Source organism: Bactrocera tryoni, chromosome 3 (assembly GCF_016617805.1).
Source record: "Bactrocera tryoni isolate S06 chromosome 3, CSIRO_BtryS06_freeze2, whole genome shotgun sequence".
Classification (NCBI taxonomy): domain Eukaryota; kingdom Metazoa; phylum Arthropoda; class Insecta; order Diptera; family Tephritidae; genus Bactrocera; species Bactrocera tryoni.
In genome coordinates this window covers 39,890,416-39,909,351 of record NC_052501.1, presented here as the reverse complement: position 1 = coordinate 39,909,351, position 18,936 = coordinate 39,890,416, and the positions used below count along the sequence as shown (strand labels likewise).

At 38.8% G+C, this 18,936-nt stretch overlaps 3 protein-coding genes across 3 annotated transcripts; 1 reads left to right on the top strand and 2 right to left on the bottom strand.

The window, feature by feature from the left end:
* Positions 1-231: 231 nt before the first annotated feature.
* LOC120770156 lies at positions 232-705 on the bottom strand. The gene has a single exon (XM_040097352.1). It carries the CDS (start codon positions 703-705, stop codon positions 232-234), a length of 474 nt encoding a protein of 157 aa, XP_039953286.1.
* Positions 706-6,644: 5,939 nt separating this feature from the next.
* Positions 6,645-7,178, top strand: LOC120770162 (glycine-rich cell wall structural protein 1.8-like). The gene has a single exon (XM_040097367.1). The coding sequence runs from the start codon at positions 6,645-6,647 to the stop codon at positions 7,176-7,178; it is 534 nt and encodes a 177-aa protein (XP_039953301.1).
* Positions 7,179-17,338: 10,160 nt separating this feature from the next.
* LOC120771550 (neuropeptide-like protein 31) lies at positions 17,339-18,079 on the bottom strand. Its single transcript, XM_040099609.1, has one exon. It carries the CDS (start codon positions 17,992-17,994, stop codon positions 17,686-17,688), a length of 309 nt encoding a protein of 102 aa, XP_039955543.1. The 5' UTR covers positions 17,995-18,079; the 3' UTR covers positions 17,339-17,685.
* Between the last annotated feature and the right edge of the window lie 857 nt (positions 18,080-18,936).

Here is an 18,936-nt window from a genome sequence, read left to right as displayed (position 1 = left end):
TATTATATATTGATTGTATATATTTTCTAATTAGTTTAAAAAAATATACTTAATTCTTAGCATTTACATTTAGATTTCATATTTAAATTTCGTACAATAAATAATTACAATTATTGACACAATAATTATTCTTATAACAATTTAACTACCGTTCAATCAATACAAAAAATTTGATACAATCACTACAACATAACTCATACAAACAAGTGTACAGCATATTCGCTTAACTATTTAACGTTTGTGATTGCGTTTTCTTCTGGCTTGCGTCTTCGAACGATTCAGACTCGACTTGCGGTTATTTCCCGATCTGTACTCGGCATGCGCAATTGCGTTCCATTCGCTTTCCGCTGCCGATGCGCCAGTGCGACCTTCGCCAAAATGAGCCGAACTTTTCGCACGACGCTTTTCATCACGCAAAATACCGCTTGCTGCGCGATTCGAGTCGACGAAGCGTTGTTGGAATTCATAAAAGCGGTTATTCAGTTGGACTTCATTATTTCCGCCGGCCGCAGCGGGAAATGTCGCGAATTGTCGGGGTCGACGTATATTGTCTTTGACGAAGGCGCGTGACCAAATGACCGGATCCAAGCTGGCGTCATAACCCTCATGATCGGCTTGCCAGGGATATGCCGCAGCCGAGGCGATGTGATTACAGCAAAACACAACAATAAATGTCATAAGTGTGCACTTTAATTCGTATGACATCGCTAATTAATGCAAAACGAGTGACGACGCGAATTTCGTTAGAACTTTAGCGCGAACACACGACAAATTGCTAACGATTTTTGCTTTATCTTTGGTTTTTGCTTGAAATGTTCGGCGTCTAATGCTTTTTGGAATAATTCTTGTTGTTAAGAAACCGTGCGCTTGCCTTGCGGTTTTGGGGGAAACTGTTACATTCCAACTGCTGGCCAGTATTCTTATATATATTTTCATTGAACAGCTGCCGTACGCATGTGTCTGTATGTATGTACCACTGTGCCAAGGGAGTTAATGAAAATTCCGGTCTTACTGGCTACAAATGTATTGGAAATAGATTATAAATGTTTATGGATTTCTCCAAAACCCTGCTGTTCCATTTACTTTACAGCGCTGTTTGCTTTCGTCATGTTCTAACTACCTGCGCGTGCGCATGCGCTGTTCTTTTCTCACACATATTTTATTGCACCTTAAGGCAGGTAAGTGCCTACACCCGAGCATGGCGCGCAGTTATTGCGTCGTTAGAACATTGCAATAGTCAAATAGTCGTAAAGATACCCGATTGAGCGAGAGCTGCGTGCGTCACAGTGTTGTGCTTGGAGATTTATGACCTTTTCCATTTGGATTTAGTTATTTGAGCAGCGCGGCAATCCAATATTTATCCTGGCACAGACGCTCGTTGAAGAGATCACGTAACTGTGCTAATGTCTCACAGTAGCACAAAATATTTATGGCTCTATATGAGTACGTTAAGAAACGGAGATTCGCTTCTTCGCACACCGATAGCAACCATCAATTCAAAATCTAAATCTACTGCTATCAGACATATTTGTTGTTTTCGAAAAGAAAACTCTTCACATTCCGCTGTACTCGATTTTATCACCAACTGTGGACTCCGCTGACCGGCACCAGCAACAACAGTTTATGTGGTTTCGGTTAGCTGCAATTAGCAGCTCAACAAACCGGTGTCACCAGCCGGCAGACTCATGAGTGTCAAATGGCAGACAAGTTAGTTCGAAATATGACGTCTTTAATGGATTGTCGCACGTTCTATGGCAACGTCAGTTCCGCAGAGTGTGATAACTACACTGAGAAAATTGGCTGCTTCATTAAGGCGAAATAATATTTTAACGAAAAGAGTTTTGTCCGAGTTTATGAAGAGAAGCTGAAATAATAACGAAGCCGAGTTAACGATGGTCTAGATACCAACTGCAGCCAGGTCCTTCTCCACCTGAACTCTCCAATGGATTGGACCTCTTCCTCTTCCTCTGCTTCATCAGTCGAAAACTCGTAACGTCGACTCATCACATGTTGTCATCGTCCATGTCTCTGCACCATATAACAGAACTGGAATGATGAGTGACTTGTAGAGTTTGGTCTTTGTTCGTCGAGAGAGGAATTTACTTCTCAATTGCCTACTCGTCTGAAGTAGCAGAGTCATGTGTAGAAGTTCACGCAAGTGAGGAAAGTTCATTGAATGCCATTCGCAGGCTAGAAACGATTCTTTTACATATGCCTCACACAGTTCACGACTTCTGGTCTTAGACCAAGGTTCTTCTGGGTAGTGGAAGAACATATATATTTCATGGCGATCTAGAGAGTGAAGGAGTACCCCTTCCTACGGTTTTTCGTTGAGTTTGGGACCCGCCACGTAAAAAATTGTTGTATTATTATATAACTAAAGCTGATGCTAGGTTAATCTGGTAGCACCTTGTAGACCAGTGTTGGTTCCTTGCGATACCAGTCGAAGTTCAGTTACGATATCAAAAAGGATTAGTTATCCTTTAGGATGCCTGTGCTTGACGCAAATTTCAATAGACTCTGTGGCTTGACTATCAATACCTCTTCCAGTGTATTAGACAGTGGAGCCCCCAAATGCTTAAAGCGTAGCCGTACTAATGTGGGACATGATGCTCCATTGTTTCCTTGGTGCCTTGCTCTTGACATATTCTGAAGTCTTCAATATCTGACAGCCCCATTCTGCAGGTGTGTGCCACCACCATACTGATACCAGTGTGTATTCCAACCATGTTCCCATAGTCTCTTCTAGCGAGTGCCAGTAGGAAGTTTGTACATTTCTGATCTACCATTTTACTCATGAAACTGCAAAAGTTTTACACCCAAGTAGGTCGAAAAATGATCACAGAGCTTGCTTATTTTACTGCAACTCGAGCGTATCCATGCAGCAAATTTAATTGGAGAAATTATAATGGCAACTGGTAAAGAAAGGGGTTAAATCTGCGATTAAAACGTGTAAATTAAATTAAAGTCATTAAGCGTTTTGTTATATAATTAGTATGTGCGAATAAGAGAGAGATTACAAAATACATTTGAATCAAAGTGAAACTGATACAGTCCAAATTTTGCAAATGAAGAAAGTTCGAAAGACCTCAAAATATTTCTTTTGATTAGATCTTGGTTTGAGAATGTCAATAGGGGGCGACTCACAGCGAGGAAGACTATACATTATAACTTACCGTCAACTATTAAAAATTACGAAGCTCTAAAAAATATCAATTCGATTTAAGCTTGCATTAAAGACTAAAATAAATAAGATTGGACTTACATATATTTTCGGTTCCATGGGATCTTCTTTGGGATAGGCCAAAATACCGTTCATGTTTTTTTCAAAGCCTCCGATTTTTCTTGTAATTTAAAAAAAAAAACTGTTAATTGGAGCCAGCATCATTAATTCCTAGGTTAAGTAAAATGAAATTGTAGCCGTATTCTAGGAGTCAGACTATTTTTTAGAAGCAAAATAAAAGTTTGAAATTTCGCCTCAGCATTGAAGTGACTCTAGCTAGTGCCATACTTCGCGACTTTAGAAGGCTCCAGCGAAAATTCTTTTGATTATTTCTATTTATATTTTTTTATTGCCTTTCTACGAAGGCTGCTATATATATTCTGGCCTAGGGCAACACTAAGCGTTGCCACGCGCAATCTGACATTTCCATTGGAAAGTTTGACATTTTTTGGCATAACATCACTCAGAACGTTTTGTCATTTAATCGTGAATTGTTTTATTTACAGGGAATTAAAAAATTCATCTCGGCCAAAAAATGGAATCAACTCGTGAACATTTTCGTGCGATCATTTTTCACAACTTTCGACGTGGATTATCACGACAAGAGTGCATCGATGAACTAAAATCTTCGTATGGCTATGAAGCACCATCCTATAGCACTGGGAAAAACTGGTACAACGAATTCAATCGGCCGACGCTCGCTCAAAGGCGAATTCCGTGAAGGTCGTCCAAAAACAGCCGTTGTGCCAGAAAACATCGATGCCGTACGTGAACTGATAATGCGAGACCGTCATGTAACATATGTACCTTCAGATAGAGGCATGCCTATGCATTTCTCCCACCAGCATACATTCGATATTGCATGAACACCTGGCCGTAAAAAAGGTTTTTTCTCGTTGGATCCCGCACAATTTGACAATCGCTCAAAAAAAGGCTCGTGTGGATTGGTGTAAAGAAATGCTGAAAAAATAAGATCGCGGTGCTTCAAAAGGCGCTTATAAGATCGTCACGAATCATGGATCTATGCGTATGAGCCCGAAACAAAAGAGCAATCGACAAAAAATAAATAAAAAAAAAATAAAAAAAAAACATTTTCGTTGATAAATATGCCTATTTACATTATTAGGCCAAAAATATATATAGCAACCTACGTATTTCTATAAATTATTTCTCAACAACTTCAGTGAAGAGACAAATAAAGTTCTTTAACTTCACTCAAGAGATTACAGTTCACAGTTATAGAACAAATTCATTCTAATTTAAGAAAATATTTAAATTAAACGGACTGAATCTGAAAATTCTACAACAAAATAATTTTTTTTATGTTGGGAAAATGCATTTCAACATAAAATTAGTTAAGAAAAATCGTTCAGTTTTTGATCAGCCACACCAGAGGAAAAAAAAAGTCCATAACCTCATAACGCATAGCTTAGACAGTGGCATCAAAAAAAAATAGGACTGGATAGTAGATACTTGCCCGCAACTCTAATCATCCAACAGTACAGATGAAACGAGACATAACTCAGATCTTTAAATAATTCTGATTTTAGACACGGAATAGATTGATAAATAACATTATTCGAAAAATACTGTGGGCAAAAAATAATAAGACTTTTAATTTAAATTTAGCGCGAAAACCCATTCGTCGAAATAGCTTGATTCTATGTGGCTACGATTTCGACGATGAGTGAAATTATTCAACAAAGAAGTTCTATTAAATTTTGTGAGCGGAATTACATTTCTAGAAATTAATAGTCTAGTCAGAACGGTGGAGACGGTCTTCGGTGATAACTGTTTGTCGCGAACTAGTGTTTTTGACTGATACAAATGTTCGAAGAGGTCGTCAAGGACAACCAAGGAGTTGGTGCTTGAGAATCGACGATTAACAGTCAGAGATCTTATCGTAGATATATCGGAAGAATCAGTGGAAACCATTTTGAAAGATCATTTGAGAATCACAAATTTTTTGCGAAAAACAGCGTCACGCTAACAGCTGTGAATCAATGTTTTCCGACTACCAGGATCCTGAATCTATGCTTACGATCCGGAAACAGACGATCAGTCAGCCGGATACTGGTGCAAAGGCGAGCCGAAGCCGAAAAATACGTCAAAGTAGGTCAAAATTCAAGGTTATGTTGGCAATTTTCTTCGATTATCGAGAAGTGGTCCTCTCCGAATTCCTTCCAACCAGCCAAATTGTCAACAAGGAATATTATTTGAGTATTATGCATCGTTTGCGAAAAAGCTATTCGTAAACAAGGCCGTAATTATGGGCCGATAACTCTTGGTTTTGCAACACGGTAATCAGTGGCGTAGCTAGGAATGGGCGAAAGGGGCCGTTGTCCCGGGCGCAACGTCTTTGGGGCGGCAAAACGATGTTCGCTGTTTTTTAATATTCTTTTTTTGATTCTTCGGGAGTTTTTTGCCAAATTTTCAACTATGTAATATCAATCGACCGCTCCGAGGAAACCCTTTTTAGTTAAGTAAGTGGTTCACAAAAGCAGTATCGGATCTTACTAATGGTCAATTCATAGTTGGGGTTTTGGAGTTCTTTTTCTTGTAGTGGATAAAGTGCCAGATTAAAAGTCATTTAGAACTAAGGGTAATGGGTTTAATAGTATAAATTGAAGTCATAAGATGGGAAAGCGTACTTAATTGGTGGAAGGTGAAGATGTTTTTAACTTATTTCTTTTTTACTTTTGACACATTTTCTTAATTCATAAGTACTAGTTTCTTTGAAAAAGATATCGGTCCTAAGGCCGAAAGTAGCAGCAGAGCCAATAAACTTGGTGCCGTTATGCTAATAAAAGCTCATGGAAATTATTTGTTTTGTGAATAATGTTAATGTACCCATTGCTACCAACATGCACTGGGGCAAAGAATTCAAAAACAAGTTTGTCACTCTGAACGTTAGAAATTTCCCGTTTAAGATGGAATTAGTTGTTAAATAACAGTGAAATTTCAAACTGGTTGCCTTGCAAGATGCAAATTATGAGCTGAACTCGGCTGGGTGTATGCAGCAGGCGCCGGATCATGCAATATGCATTAATATATGCAAGCAACATACGCAACATTGTGTTGCAGTTGTTGTTGTTAAGCAAATACAACATTGCCATTGACATTCCCGTTGATGTGGGCTTTGAATTATGTAAGACAGAGTAGAAATTGGCTGAAACTAGACAGACAAGAAGCGCAGAACGCCACAGGCATATATCAGACTTGCAACATGTTGTTGCTGTACCTACATATGTAGGTCAACTGATGCGCCGGTGTTAAGTTGGTGAATCCTGTTAAGCTGCAGAAGTTTCCGGCAGAGTATAAAAGCACTTGCAACATGCCACATGGCCACCAGTACGCGCTCCGTCGACATTCGCAACACTTGCAACATATTTGTTGTTGTTACCACATATTCGGCAATAAAATGAAGTTAATTTATTTGGTGTTTCTGCTGCTGCCTATTTTAGAAGCACGCGCAGCTGTCTTCCAACGACGCTACATACGCCAAGCAGGACGCTATGGCACCTCAGGCGGTTATCGCCCTAATCTCGCTTACAGCGGCATCAATCAGGGCGGCGTCAGCGCCAATGGCGGTGGCATTAGCAGCAGCGGTAATGGCTATGGCAGCGGTAATGTTAAAGTGAGCGGCAACGGCAGTGGAAATGTGCGGCTGGCCTATGCACCCGCCGGTGGCGCTATCGCCAACCGACCGCACAGTGGCATTGGTGGCTTCAAGTATGGTGGGCGTCCATCGCCGGGCAGTGATTTCGTCGTGAATGCTTTAGGCGCTGCCGGTGCTGGACCCAGCGGCGCATATTCAGCCAATCATCCGCAGGCGGTGTACAAAAATGTGGCCGGACGTCCGCAGGCGAATACGCTTTATCGCGGGGGACCAGGCGGAGCGTTGGCGAGCGCTGGCAGACCAGTAGGCGGCAGTGGAGCTTATCAAAGTGGCTAGTATGATTTTGTTGTTTGGTAAACTTTAAAGACAGTTATGTTGTACAAATGCTTTTATATTTGATTACAAATAAATTATTTTGCGTATAAAAAGTTTGGGAAATAAAACTAAGGTTTCATAAATAAATTAAAGATTAGATGGATGTTATGATTTCTTCATAAGCAGACTGCTCGAATCTCCTCCGCATTTTATGCGAATTTTCTACGTCACACCTGTTTAACTTCTCTACAACAGTTGATAGCCTTGGAAACCCTGTCCATAACCACCCATTTGTCCGAAAATTCCCGACGGGATGGGATATGCCGCGCCTAGCTGTGGCTGCAGCTGCGTAGCTTGTGCTTGTAGCGGCATTTGCGTTGGTGGCGGCACCTGATTGCCGTTGCCAGTAACTCCCTGTAGATTGGCCATGTTCACTAGACTATCCAGGCTATTGGCGCCAGCTACCGTTGGTCCGAAATTGTTTTGCAGTTGAGGTAAACCGCCGAACACATAGTTGGCATACATTTCAGGTCCATTGAATGGGTAAGGTGGCAAGTTGTTGCCCACATAGTTGCCTGTGGCTGGATAGTTCAAACCAGCAAGATTGCCCAACTGTAGTGTGTTCACGCCTGGCATGGCACCATTAGCACCAGCTGGAGCGCCGGGCGCGCTGCCACCAAATGGCAGACCTATTAATCCCATACCCGGTGCGCCGGTAAAACCGCTGCCGCCATAAGCAAGTCCGCCATAGCGCGGGTATGGCATGAGGCCAACAACTCCACCGAAACCAGCCAGTCCTTGTGGCTGATTCAAGACTTGTGCTGCTCCATTCAGTAGCGGACTACTTAAAGTTTTCACCTCCGCTTGCGTTGCACCATCGTTGTGGGGTCCTTTGGTTTGACGCGTAGTACGCTCGTCGGCTGGTTTGGCTTCACAGCTGTGATTAAGTGTCAAAACACCGATACAGAGGAGTATGGCTGCAATCTTCTGGTTTTGCTGCATGTTGCTTTCTTCAAGGCTGCGTACCGTTTACTGTGCTAAGCTGAATCAGCGTTTTGGCTATTTATTGTGCTCAAAGATCTCTTTGCTTACATTTCTTTCGTCTTTTCGGTTGTAAAACTTTCTTCGAGCCCACTCTTTGCATCGGCTGCTGTTAATCCCATTTTTATCGAGTGAAACTAAGCGATAATAAAAGTGAAATATTTTCTTTCATTCTTCTGTGTATTCATCGTGCACTTCTTTCTTCCCGCCGTACTTAAATAGCTGCCTACGTGGTGTGCTTTGCTTGCTTACTCAATACTAGAAAACGAAAAGTTTTGTAATCGTTTTATAAACAATTCACACCTCACGTCTAATGGACGCGGCAACAAGGTGCCAAGTGATTTGGCCCTCATTTTATGGGGCATCTCTTTTTGAAACCAAATTTTATTTCCTCCATTGTCCAATAGAGTGGTAATTAATAAATTTTTATGCAGTCAGTAAAAAGGTTTTATTGCGGATTTGTAATCTTAATTTTCTTTATGAGTAGAATCTGTTGGTTTCTAGGCTTTACAGAACTCTGTGGTGCATCTTTCTGAACAGGAAAGCAATAAATTTTAAGAACTTTTATTGTTATCGAGTTTTATTATTATTAAGACAGATGCAAGTTGAATTGACCTAATTTTCTGAAACTGCATTTTTATGGTTAGGCGTCGAGATGAAGCTGTAAGTAACTGCAATAGAATCATCAAATATTATAGCCTCTGATTTGCATATGCCTATTATTTGGGTAGCTACTGCGTTCCGTATAATGTATATATGTATGTAGTGATACAAAGAAAAAGAAGACATGAAAATTTGATTTTGTTCTTTTTGTTAACTCAGTCATTGTATTTTCGTTCTTCTTCTTTGGTGGAAGATGGATAACGACCTCTATAGCACCGTCTCTCTTACAAGGTGCTTTCCAAAGTAAACAGGACTTTTTGAATCTAGCGCACCCTGGTGGCGCCATCTATATGCCAGATGCGTTAGAATCTGCTATCTTTATCGATTATCCAGTTTTAAAATTGATAAAACTCTTACTATAACATTTCAATTGAAGAAACAAGTAGCAGAGTGCACGGAAATTCCATCGAAACTGTGCATAAATTCATCAAAAATCAGCCGAAATCATCATTGAAATTTATGGAATTGGAATTGAACATCTCCAAAACATCGATTTATCGCATTTGGACCGAACATTTGGGCTTACGAAAGGTGTGTGCTCGGTTTGTTCCGCACAAATTGACTGACGATCAGAAATTGGTCTCCTCGATCGACGCTTGTGACCGATTATTTGACCAAATCACCATTAACCACTCCCCGTATTCACCTGATATGGCCTTGCGACTTCTTCCTTTTTGGAAAAATGCATCATCCGTAGAGACCATTCAAAAAGCTTCCACCGGCATACTGGCGGCCATACCGGCCAACGAGTTAAAACACTCGTTCGACATGCTTTTGGACAGTGCAAAAAACTGTATGGAAGCAAAAGGAGACTATTTTGAATAAAATTTAAAAAATAAAATAAATTGATTTTCCGAAAAAACCATTTGTTATGGTATGAATATTTATGGGAATAATTACTATATCAATTATGTTTATAAGAGCTTTCTTGGATAGTAGGAATTGTCGCTATTACACATCCTAATTTCTAATTTAGTATGGTTCACACGTTCACACGTCCGATACAGAATTATTTATGCTTAGGTTAGCTTAGCTGTACCACACTTAATAGATAGACATACACCGACATACACTGAAGATTAGATTTGACCCGGATGAATTTTCTTAGACTTTTTTTAGATTGGCGCAACATTTTTTAAGTTTGCTTACAAATCACTTATTCCTGTCGGAAATTTTGCACAAATTCTTTTCTCAACTTGACCGAACAGAATCAAGTTCTTGTATAGAAACTTTTTTATTTGAGAATTGTTAAAGCCGAACCGCGGTAGAATATGACTTGAGAAAAAAATGTAACATCATTTTCAGATAACAATAAATCACATTCTATTTTACTTGCACCAAAAACCAACATCTGCTTTTACGTTCTAATAAATATTTAAATCATAAATTTTTAAAGAAATTTTTCTTGAATTCTCATTTTTGGTCCTTTTTTGTTGTCTACGTCACGTTTTGCTTTAGCGAGTGTTTTTCTCAGACAAGCTTCGGGGGAATCGAACATAAGCTGACCTTGCTTAATGACAAAATTAACACGATAATCAGATTGCCACACACCCACATAAGGACTGGCACATACTTGTATATTGCTTTTCCGAATATGGGAAATAAAAAATATGATTCAGTATTCAGTGCAAAATGAAATTAAATTAAGAATTTGATTCTCCTTAGGCTGAGAATAGTTTGTAAATGTTAAAGTATGAAGAATGTAGGCTATTTTAAATTAACTTATAGGCGGGGTAATAGTCCGATGCGTTTGCAATCGCAGTCTGCATAAAAAATAAGAATATGTATTATAATATTATTTGAATTTCATCACTTTTCTGCAACGCCTAAAAGTATGCTACGAAAAGCTAAATAGCGCGTTTTTTACTTCCGCTCAGAATCTAAACTCACGCTATTCGCAAATGTGGAAACGAATTAAATAATATGGCTGGCTTCGCACAAATTTTAAATTTTTTTTTAACAATTTTTACAATGCTACAATTTTTAATTCTTTTTTTATAGTAACAAGAAGTGGACGCACGAGCGCAAAAACCTTTTACTTACAATTAGGCTGGCCATGGAATCAGATTTTCAAGTAAAAAGGAAAAAGCGCTTGATCTTGTGGCAGGGGGTGTTGCAGAAAATTAAGGACACCGATCCAGAATTTCCGTTCTCCCGTGATGACATATCATGCAAATGCCGCAACTTTGTGGTGTCTTACAAACGTATCAAAAAGTGGAATAACACCACAGGTGAAGCAGCGACGTCGTGGGATTTTTTCGACGAACTGGATAAAGTCACGGAGTCACGAAGTGATGTAACCGTGCCGGAATGTAATCTAGACTCTTCATTGTTTTCGCTATTTAACGATTTAACGAACGAAAATGCAGAGTCAGCAGATCCCCCAAACACCAGTGACCACATTGATGCTGCTCCAACACGAAAACGAGCGAGAAAATGTTTTGGAAAAATAAACTTCGTATGGAAAGGAGATGTTAGACGGTCTGCTTAAATGCGAGAAGCAGAAAATTGACATCGAAAAGCAAAAACGCGATGAAATTACAGAGCTGCGCGAAGCTCTACTTTCACCAAATAAGTGATTACCTGACTTTGACCTGTGCCTTACTTCGATCTCAATTTCTTTAGTATTTAATAAGTTTTGTGTTCTAACCAAATTTGTTCAGGAAATGAAATAAATTAATTTAATGCATATATGTAATTCAGAGGGAACTTTATTTAGCTAAGCTGACAACTAAATAGTAAGCCTTTCCCTTGGCTTCTGTGATTTCCGTCTGCTGAAAGCGTGTTTATCTCTGTGTAAGGCAAGTTCTCAAAAACCACGACATCAGCAGTTCCTTCGTGTTCCAATATAAAGTTATGAAACACAAAACAAGACATAATAACATTCTTTGCCAAATTAACGTCGTGGATTTCTAAAAAGTTTAGTATTCTAAACTTCTTTTTTAGTAAGCCAAATGTTTCCTCCAGTCCGGTCAAACTTAAAACGTTATTATATCTCGTTTGGTCTACAGATAGGAACACATTGTCCTTGTAAGATAACATCAGATAAGTTTCTAAAGGATACGCTGCATCACAAAGAAAATGGCATTCTGGAGGAAATGTAATAAAGCCATTTGCAATTGCTCTCTTCAGTGAACTAGCTTACCTAGCTCCGACCAGGAGAGCCCAATAAAACGTCGCTAAGCAACAGCCTGAAATAAATGCAAGCGTTATTTGAGAAGTATTACTTTCAAATGTAAATTTTTACTTATACTTTAATTGAATGAGTTCCTTTTCGGTTGTAGTAGCTAATACTATACTTCGACGGCTGCAGGATTTCTATATGTATCACATCAATATATCCCACAACATATGGGAATGGGTGTGATCGACAAGACTCAGAAGCTTCCATAACTCGCATTCTGTACTGTTCAGTAGTAGGAAATGCTATAATCTGCTTGCGCGCAGAAATCGGTTATATGCACTGAATAAAGCCTCTGTAACAAGCGCCCATTCCAATATTAAAGCGGTCGCTAACTTTGCGAAAGATATTCTGATTGGAAAGCTTCCATATTGTCAGACACTTCTTCAAAGGTAGCCATTTTATTCCATAAAGGTTCGAGCACACAGTGTAATTTCTGGAAAATGGTGAAATACTTATACATTTTTAATAACGAAATAACAATTCTTACTAAGAAAGTCGATATTTTCTTTCTGAAATGACTATAAAACACGTCATTAGGCATTTTATCAATTGTTTCTAAAAAGTTTTGGTTTTTCGTTATTTGTCTCCTTGGCACATTTTTTTAGGAAGTCAGCCCATGTAATAAATTTACTAAATTTTTTCCTTCCCATCGATACTTGGGGAATTCTGAAGTGATGGCAAGTTTGTGTCTTAAATCCTCGCTAATTTCACTCTTTTACCCACATGGACAGAGCCTCCTCGTGTAACAATTCGAAACGAAAAAAGTGATTGTTTTTTAATCAGGAAGCTTTGATCAAGAGCATAGTAGAGTGGTTTTGAGAATATCCAAAAATTGTGGATGTTTTCTCGGAAAAGCGCTCTAACACGCACTTGAGTAAAAAATTGTATATAAAATACGCTTTCGTTCAAGTAAATCGGTTAAATAACTCGCTCGCAATTTTGACGGCCGGATTAATGAAAGGTAGTTTCGAGGAAACGAGCCTCAAAGTTTTGGTACCATATATCCGCTGTTAAAAGTGCAATGGTTCTGCCTATTTCTTCGAAAGTATTCGGAGTAAGCCGATGAAACTTAGGGACTATTTTTTTAAAATCCTAGAGGTATCCCCCCCATAATAAGAGAATTTAAAAAAGAAACTAAAATATATCGAATGCTGTAGAAAACTTAAATTTTCTTTGGAATGAGATAACATAAAGATGATGATTATAACAGAGACATATGTAGTTTAAGCTAACAGAAAACATTAGGCTGGATTCAAGTAAGACTCTGTCGGTATGGATGAAATAGTGGAATTAACAATTCAGACGAGGTAATTGTGGAAGTCAATAAAGAAATAGTTCAAATAAATTGCAGTCAGTGCTTTTAGTTATAAGCTTAAGTAATTCACTTCTCAAGCAAAAAAGAAAAAAATTATCAAATATTCTAACTAAACGCAAAAAAACAACGTTAACTACATTAGATTCCTTCTTGATAAAAAGGTAAAAAAATGGAAACTCCAAATAAACTGAAACATCTGACTGACTTACTTTTTGAATTATTTTTATAAGAATATTCATTTATGTACATATTTTTATATCTTTCAGTTTTGCTTTTAAACATAATTATTAAATTTAATAACTAATAATTCTCCATCCAACTTCCCCTAACCTAATTATTTACCTAAATGCCATGATGGCCTGGATAAGCGCTCTTTCGTTACGCTTTATTTTTACAAAACGTCTCCTATGCCTCAAACGCGGTGTTACTGTATTCTGAAAGCAAAAAGTAAGCCTCTCACAAGAAAATACGCAAGATTTGATTGTTTTGACTTATACTATATAATACTCTGTAATAAATATGTTCTTTACGATGTAAATTTTTTAAAGTATTCTAGAAAATTAATTATGTACTTTACACCAAAAGTGTTAAAAAACAGTGTTAAAGTTATAATATACTGTAACACTTTGTGCAATCTTTCTAAATAATCACCAAATCTCTAAATAATCATCTGTTTGCTCACCTTAACTTAACTTATCGCATTCAATATTGTGCGGACGCGATATCTGCTGGTATATTGTCACACAACTTGCCTAAGTCATAATATTAATTCGACTAAAACTGAAGGATGGAGTCGTATGTAAAAGTTCACACAAGTGAAGAAAGTTCTCTGATTGCCATGCACTTGTGGGTGGCCAGGAACGATTCGTTTACATATGGCTCAAGCAGCTCACGACTTCCGATCTTTGACCAAGTATCTTCTGGGTAGCCTAAGAACATCCGTTTGAAGGCGAACTAAAGTGAGAAGGCGAAACATCCCCTCCACAGGGTTATGCGCTGGGTTTGTGTTCCGCCACGTAAAAAGCGCAACCAATGAAAAGAAATAAACAGCCTCGGAAGAGAAACCCCACTTTTGATGACGACCATGGCAAACGAAAAAAGGATTGCGAATTGAGGGCATGCACCTGGAATGTCCGGTCCCTTAATTGGAAAGGTGCCGCTGCCCAGATGGTTGATGTACTCGTGAAAATAAAGGCTGACATCACCGCCGTCCAGGAAACGCGATGGATGGGACAAGGACTGAGGCGAGTAGATCCTTGTAACATTTACTACAGTGGCCATATGAAGGAGCTCAAGTTCAGTGTGGGATTCGTGGTGGGAGAGAAACTCTGTCGCCAAGTAATGTCATTCACTCCGGTGGATGAAGGTCTAGCCACAATCCGCATCGAAGAAGCTTCCTCAACATATCACTGATTTGCGCCTCGCCCTGACGGAAGAGAAGGACGATGTGACCAAAGATGCCTTCTATGAGCCCTTGGAGCGCACCTATGAGAGCTGCCCCGCAACGATGTCAAGATCGTGCTGGGCGACTTTAACGCCAGGGTGAGCAAGGAAGCTAACCCCAAATGGCTTGAGGCTAATCGACTTCGCCGGGGCCCGAAATATAGTTATTTGAAGTACTAGATCCCAGCATAAGAAAATACATCAAGCTATCTGCTCGAAAATTCGGCGCATACTCTTGTAGAACTCCCAGAGGTGATCTAGTGACTGATGCCCAGAGCATATTAAAATTATAGAGGGAACAGTTCTCCAGTCTGCTGAAACGCAGTGAAAGTATAACGCCAGGAGCAGGCGAGGTCGTTTCCCCAATCCATGACGATGGAGCAGACGTTCCATTGCCCGACTATGAAGAAGTTCGAATAGCAATTATCGCCTTGAAAGACAACATAGAGGAGGGGACCGATGGATTGCGGCCGAGCTATTCAAACACGGAGGCAAAGAACTGATAAGGAGCATGCATCAGCTTTTTTGGAGAATATGGTCGGAGAAAGCATGCACGACGGTTGGAATTTAAGTGTGCTCTGCCCAATCCACAAAAAGAGGGTTAATCAGCGCCAACATCGCATATAAGGTTCTATGTAGCGTATTGTGTGAAAGATTAAATCGATGTGATATTAGGCCTGGAAAAGTAATAACTGACCAGATATTCACCATGTGCCAAGTTTTAGAAATGGCCTGCAAAAAGAGAGTCGGTACACACCACCTCTTCGTCGGTTTCAAAGCTGTTTTCGGGACTGGACGAAAAGGTGCTGCCTTTATGTCGCAATGGCCGAATTTGGTATCATCGCAAAACTAATACGGCTATGTATACTGACGTTGAGCAACACCAAAAGCTCCGTCAGCATCGGGTAGGACCTATCGGAGCCGTTCGATACCAAACAAGATTTCAGACAACGTGACTCTGTTTCGAGCGACTGATGAGTCGAAGTTGCGATTTTTCGAGAGAAAATTTCTTCGAAAGACTTATGGTCCTTTGCGCTTGGCAACGGTGAATATCGCATTTGATGGAACGATGACCTGTATGAGATATACAATGACGTTGACACAGTTCAGCGAATTAAAAGACAGCGACTACGCTGGCTGGGTCATGTCGTCCGAATGGATGAAAATTCTCTAGCTCTGAAAATATTCGACGTTGTACTCGCCGGGGGAAGCAGATAAAGAGAAAGACCTCCACTCCGTTGGAGGGACGAGGGAGAAGAACCTGTCTTCGCTTGGAATCTCCAATTGGCGCCACCTTGCGAAAAGAAGAAACGACTGGCGCGCTGTTATTAACTCGGCTATAACCGTGTAAGCGGTGTCTTCGCCAGTAAAGAAAATTGGAAATAAATTGTTATTTGGTGAGCTAATTATAGCCATTAAGGCTGAAATAAATTTACAGACATATACATATACATATAGTAATGGGATATCATGTCTTAAACTGAAGACTTAAGACACAAACTTGTCCTCACTTAAAAATTCGCAATGAATTGTGTACTGATGACAAGGAAAAATTTTAGCAAATTTAATACCTGTTTTTTAATATTCGCAAACAGCGTGTTCGAAAATTCTGAGCGGAAGTCACAAAAACGCGCTATTTAGGTTTTCATAATACACTTTTAGACAATGCAGAAATAAATGAAAAAAATAGTGTTAAAAGCACATTTCCTATGCTTTATGCAGATTAGCATTGCAAATGAATGGAATCAGACTATGACTTTTACAAAATATTCTCAATTTAAGGAGATTCGAATTCTTAATTTCTATTTAATTGTGCACTGAATACTGAACCATTTTGTTTATTTCCCATATTCGACAACAAACAAAGGCAGCAAAAATTAGAGAGAATTTCTGATTTAAATTCTTATTAAATAGTAAACACAGATGTTGGTTTCTGGTACTAGTAAAGTTCCAAAAAAGTCGAATGTGATTTTTTGCTAACTTTTATTCACACTAAATTTTTCTTTCTGAAGTCATATGTTATAGCGGTTCGATCTGAACAAATGTCAAAAAAAAAATTATTTTATACAAGAACTTGATTATTTTCGGTCAATTTGTACGGCAGCTATATCCTACAGTGGTTCCATAGCGTGGGTTCCGGCAAATGAGAGGTATCTTAGGAAAAAAAATTTCGGATCAACATTTAGAGAAATAATAAAAAACTTTGTTTAAAAAATTTCCTGTAATCGATCTGCATTTTTGCACATATCCTCTTCTTCTCAAGACGCTGACTTGTAGGAATCGCCGATATCGGATGACTGTAATATATACGAGTTGCTGAAATGCAAACTAAGCAGCCAAAATCACGCTTTTTTACGAACATGTTTCTATTTGATCAGATATCTTCACGAAACTTCACATAGAGTTTTAAACAGGACGTAGAAATTGTTTAGCTTGGATCACTTTAAGCATATAACTGCCATACAAATAGAATGGTCGGAATTAAGTTCTTGTATAGATTTATTGGATTTAATGCAGGATATTTTAGATTCTCGTTTTAAATTTTTTTGCTTTCCACGTTTTGCTTTATTTTAATCAATTAATATCATTTCAAAATTATAGATGTTTCCTATAAAATACATAACCGAGCACATACTGTAATCTTTAGGGTTTCATTAATACAGTTCTTCTCCTAAAAAAAATATACGCTTAAACAACAGTTTAAAATTGGATAAGCTTATAATGAAATGGAATATTTACTTTACGCAATACCGTATGATTATTTTATAACAGAAAATACAACAAACTTTGGCAAAATTTTATTAACTTCATAACAAAACTTTTTGTAATTTCACAACACAAATTAATGATAAATATTATTTTTGCTTATATTTGTCGTTATTTTAACCATAATAACCACCACGACGACCGCCGTATCCACCATATCCTCCGCGGTATCCACCGTATCCGCCACGATAACCACCATATCCGCCACGATAACCACCATAGCCACCACGGTAGCCACCGTAGCCCCGCGCCAAGCGATCGCCTTCATTCTCATGTCCTTGCTGCGTGTCGGCATCAAACAAAGTTAACGGTTGTTCGGCTGTCTCTAAAGTGAGCACAGTATTATCGCCGACGGGATTACCGCTGGTGCCGACCAGCATCGCCACGAACAGCACCAGTGCTAGGCAAACGTTGAAGGTGCGCATTTTCACTGAATTCTTTTATTTTATGGACAGTTCTGAGTATTTGCTAAGAAACTTCCCCTGGAAGAGTTGAAAACGTTTTGATTATACTCGGAATAGCACTTTGCTTTTATATACCAAAATCGTTGTACATACATACGTATATGTTTACAAATCATTTTAATGAAGTAAGTGATATAAATAATGGGCGAAATGTACATTACTTGGAGTGAATCTCGAACGTGATTGTTGTTCTATAGAGAAAATATACAAGTATATAAATTGAAATTGAAGAGGCAAAAGTACTCAGATGCGCTTAGTAATTTACAGACTGTCATGTCATGCAACAGCAACAAAAACAACTCAAACGACGAAAACAACTACTTGATTTGGGGGTGGCTGTTCTCCACTGCCAATACCCCAGCTGAGCGGTGTCATCTTCTCATTTGCGGCGACTCGGATTTTCGCGCTCTCAGTTTGTGATGCATCACCGCTATCACCTGACCAGGTCAACAACACAACTCATGCATTTTTTGCATTGCGTTAAGTTGACGTCTGTTCATGAATGAATTCGATCAGTCACAACTTAATAATCCAAATGACATTCGTTTTACTTGAACGCCTCAGTAATTTCTGAGAATTGGTCAATGCAAGCACGGCAACATATTTGTGGGGTTCTCCTTTAAGCTACTCTCAGGGTGACAAATTATAAGATATTAACTCAGTTACTTGTTGTTGTACTGTTACTAGTTTCAGTAGTAATTGCTAATCGTAAAATGATAACTGGAAACTATTCGATATTCTTTATATGGGCAAATGAATTCGATACTCTATATATACACTGCTGGTCTTAGGTTAGACGCAGCAACAAATTTTTGTAAATAAATTGTTATGTATAATCATGCTTGTTCTTATTGTCCAACATGTTTTCTTGTCAAAGTTCGAATCTTATTCGAAAAAATTCTT

What these genes read in the sequence shown, in the direction of transcription:
- LOC120771550 (XM_040099609.1), bottom strand. Translation starts at nt 17,994, where the DNA reads ATGCGCACCTTCAACGTTTGCCTAGCACTGGTGCTGTTCGTGGCGATG.
- LOC120770156 (XM_040097352.1), bottom strand. Translation starts at nt 705, where the DNA reads ATGTCATACGAATTAAAGTGCACACTTATGACATTTATTGTTGTGTTT.
- LOC120770162 (XM_040097367.1), top strand. Translation starts at nt 6,645, where the DNA reads ATGAAGTTAATTTATTTGGTGTTTCTGCTGCTGCCTATTTTAGAAGCA.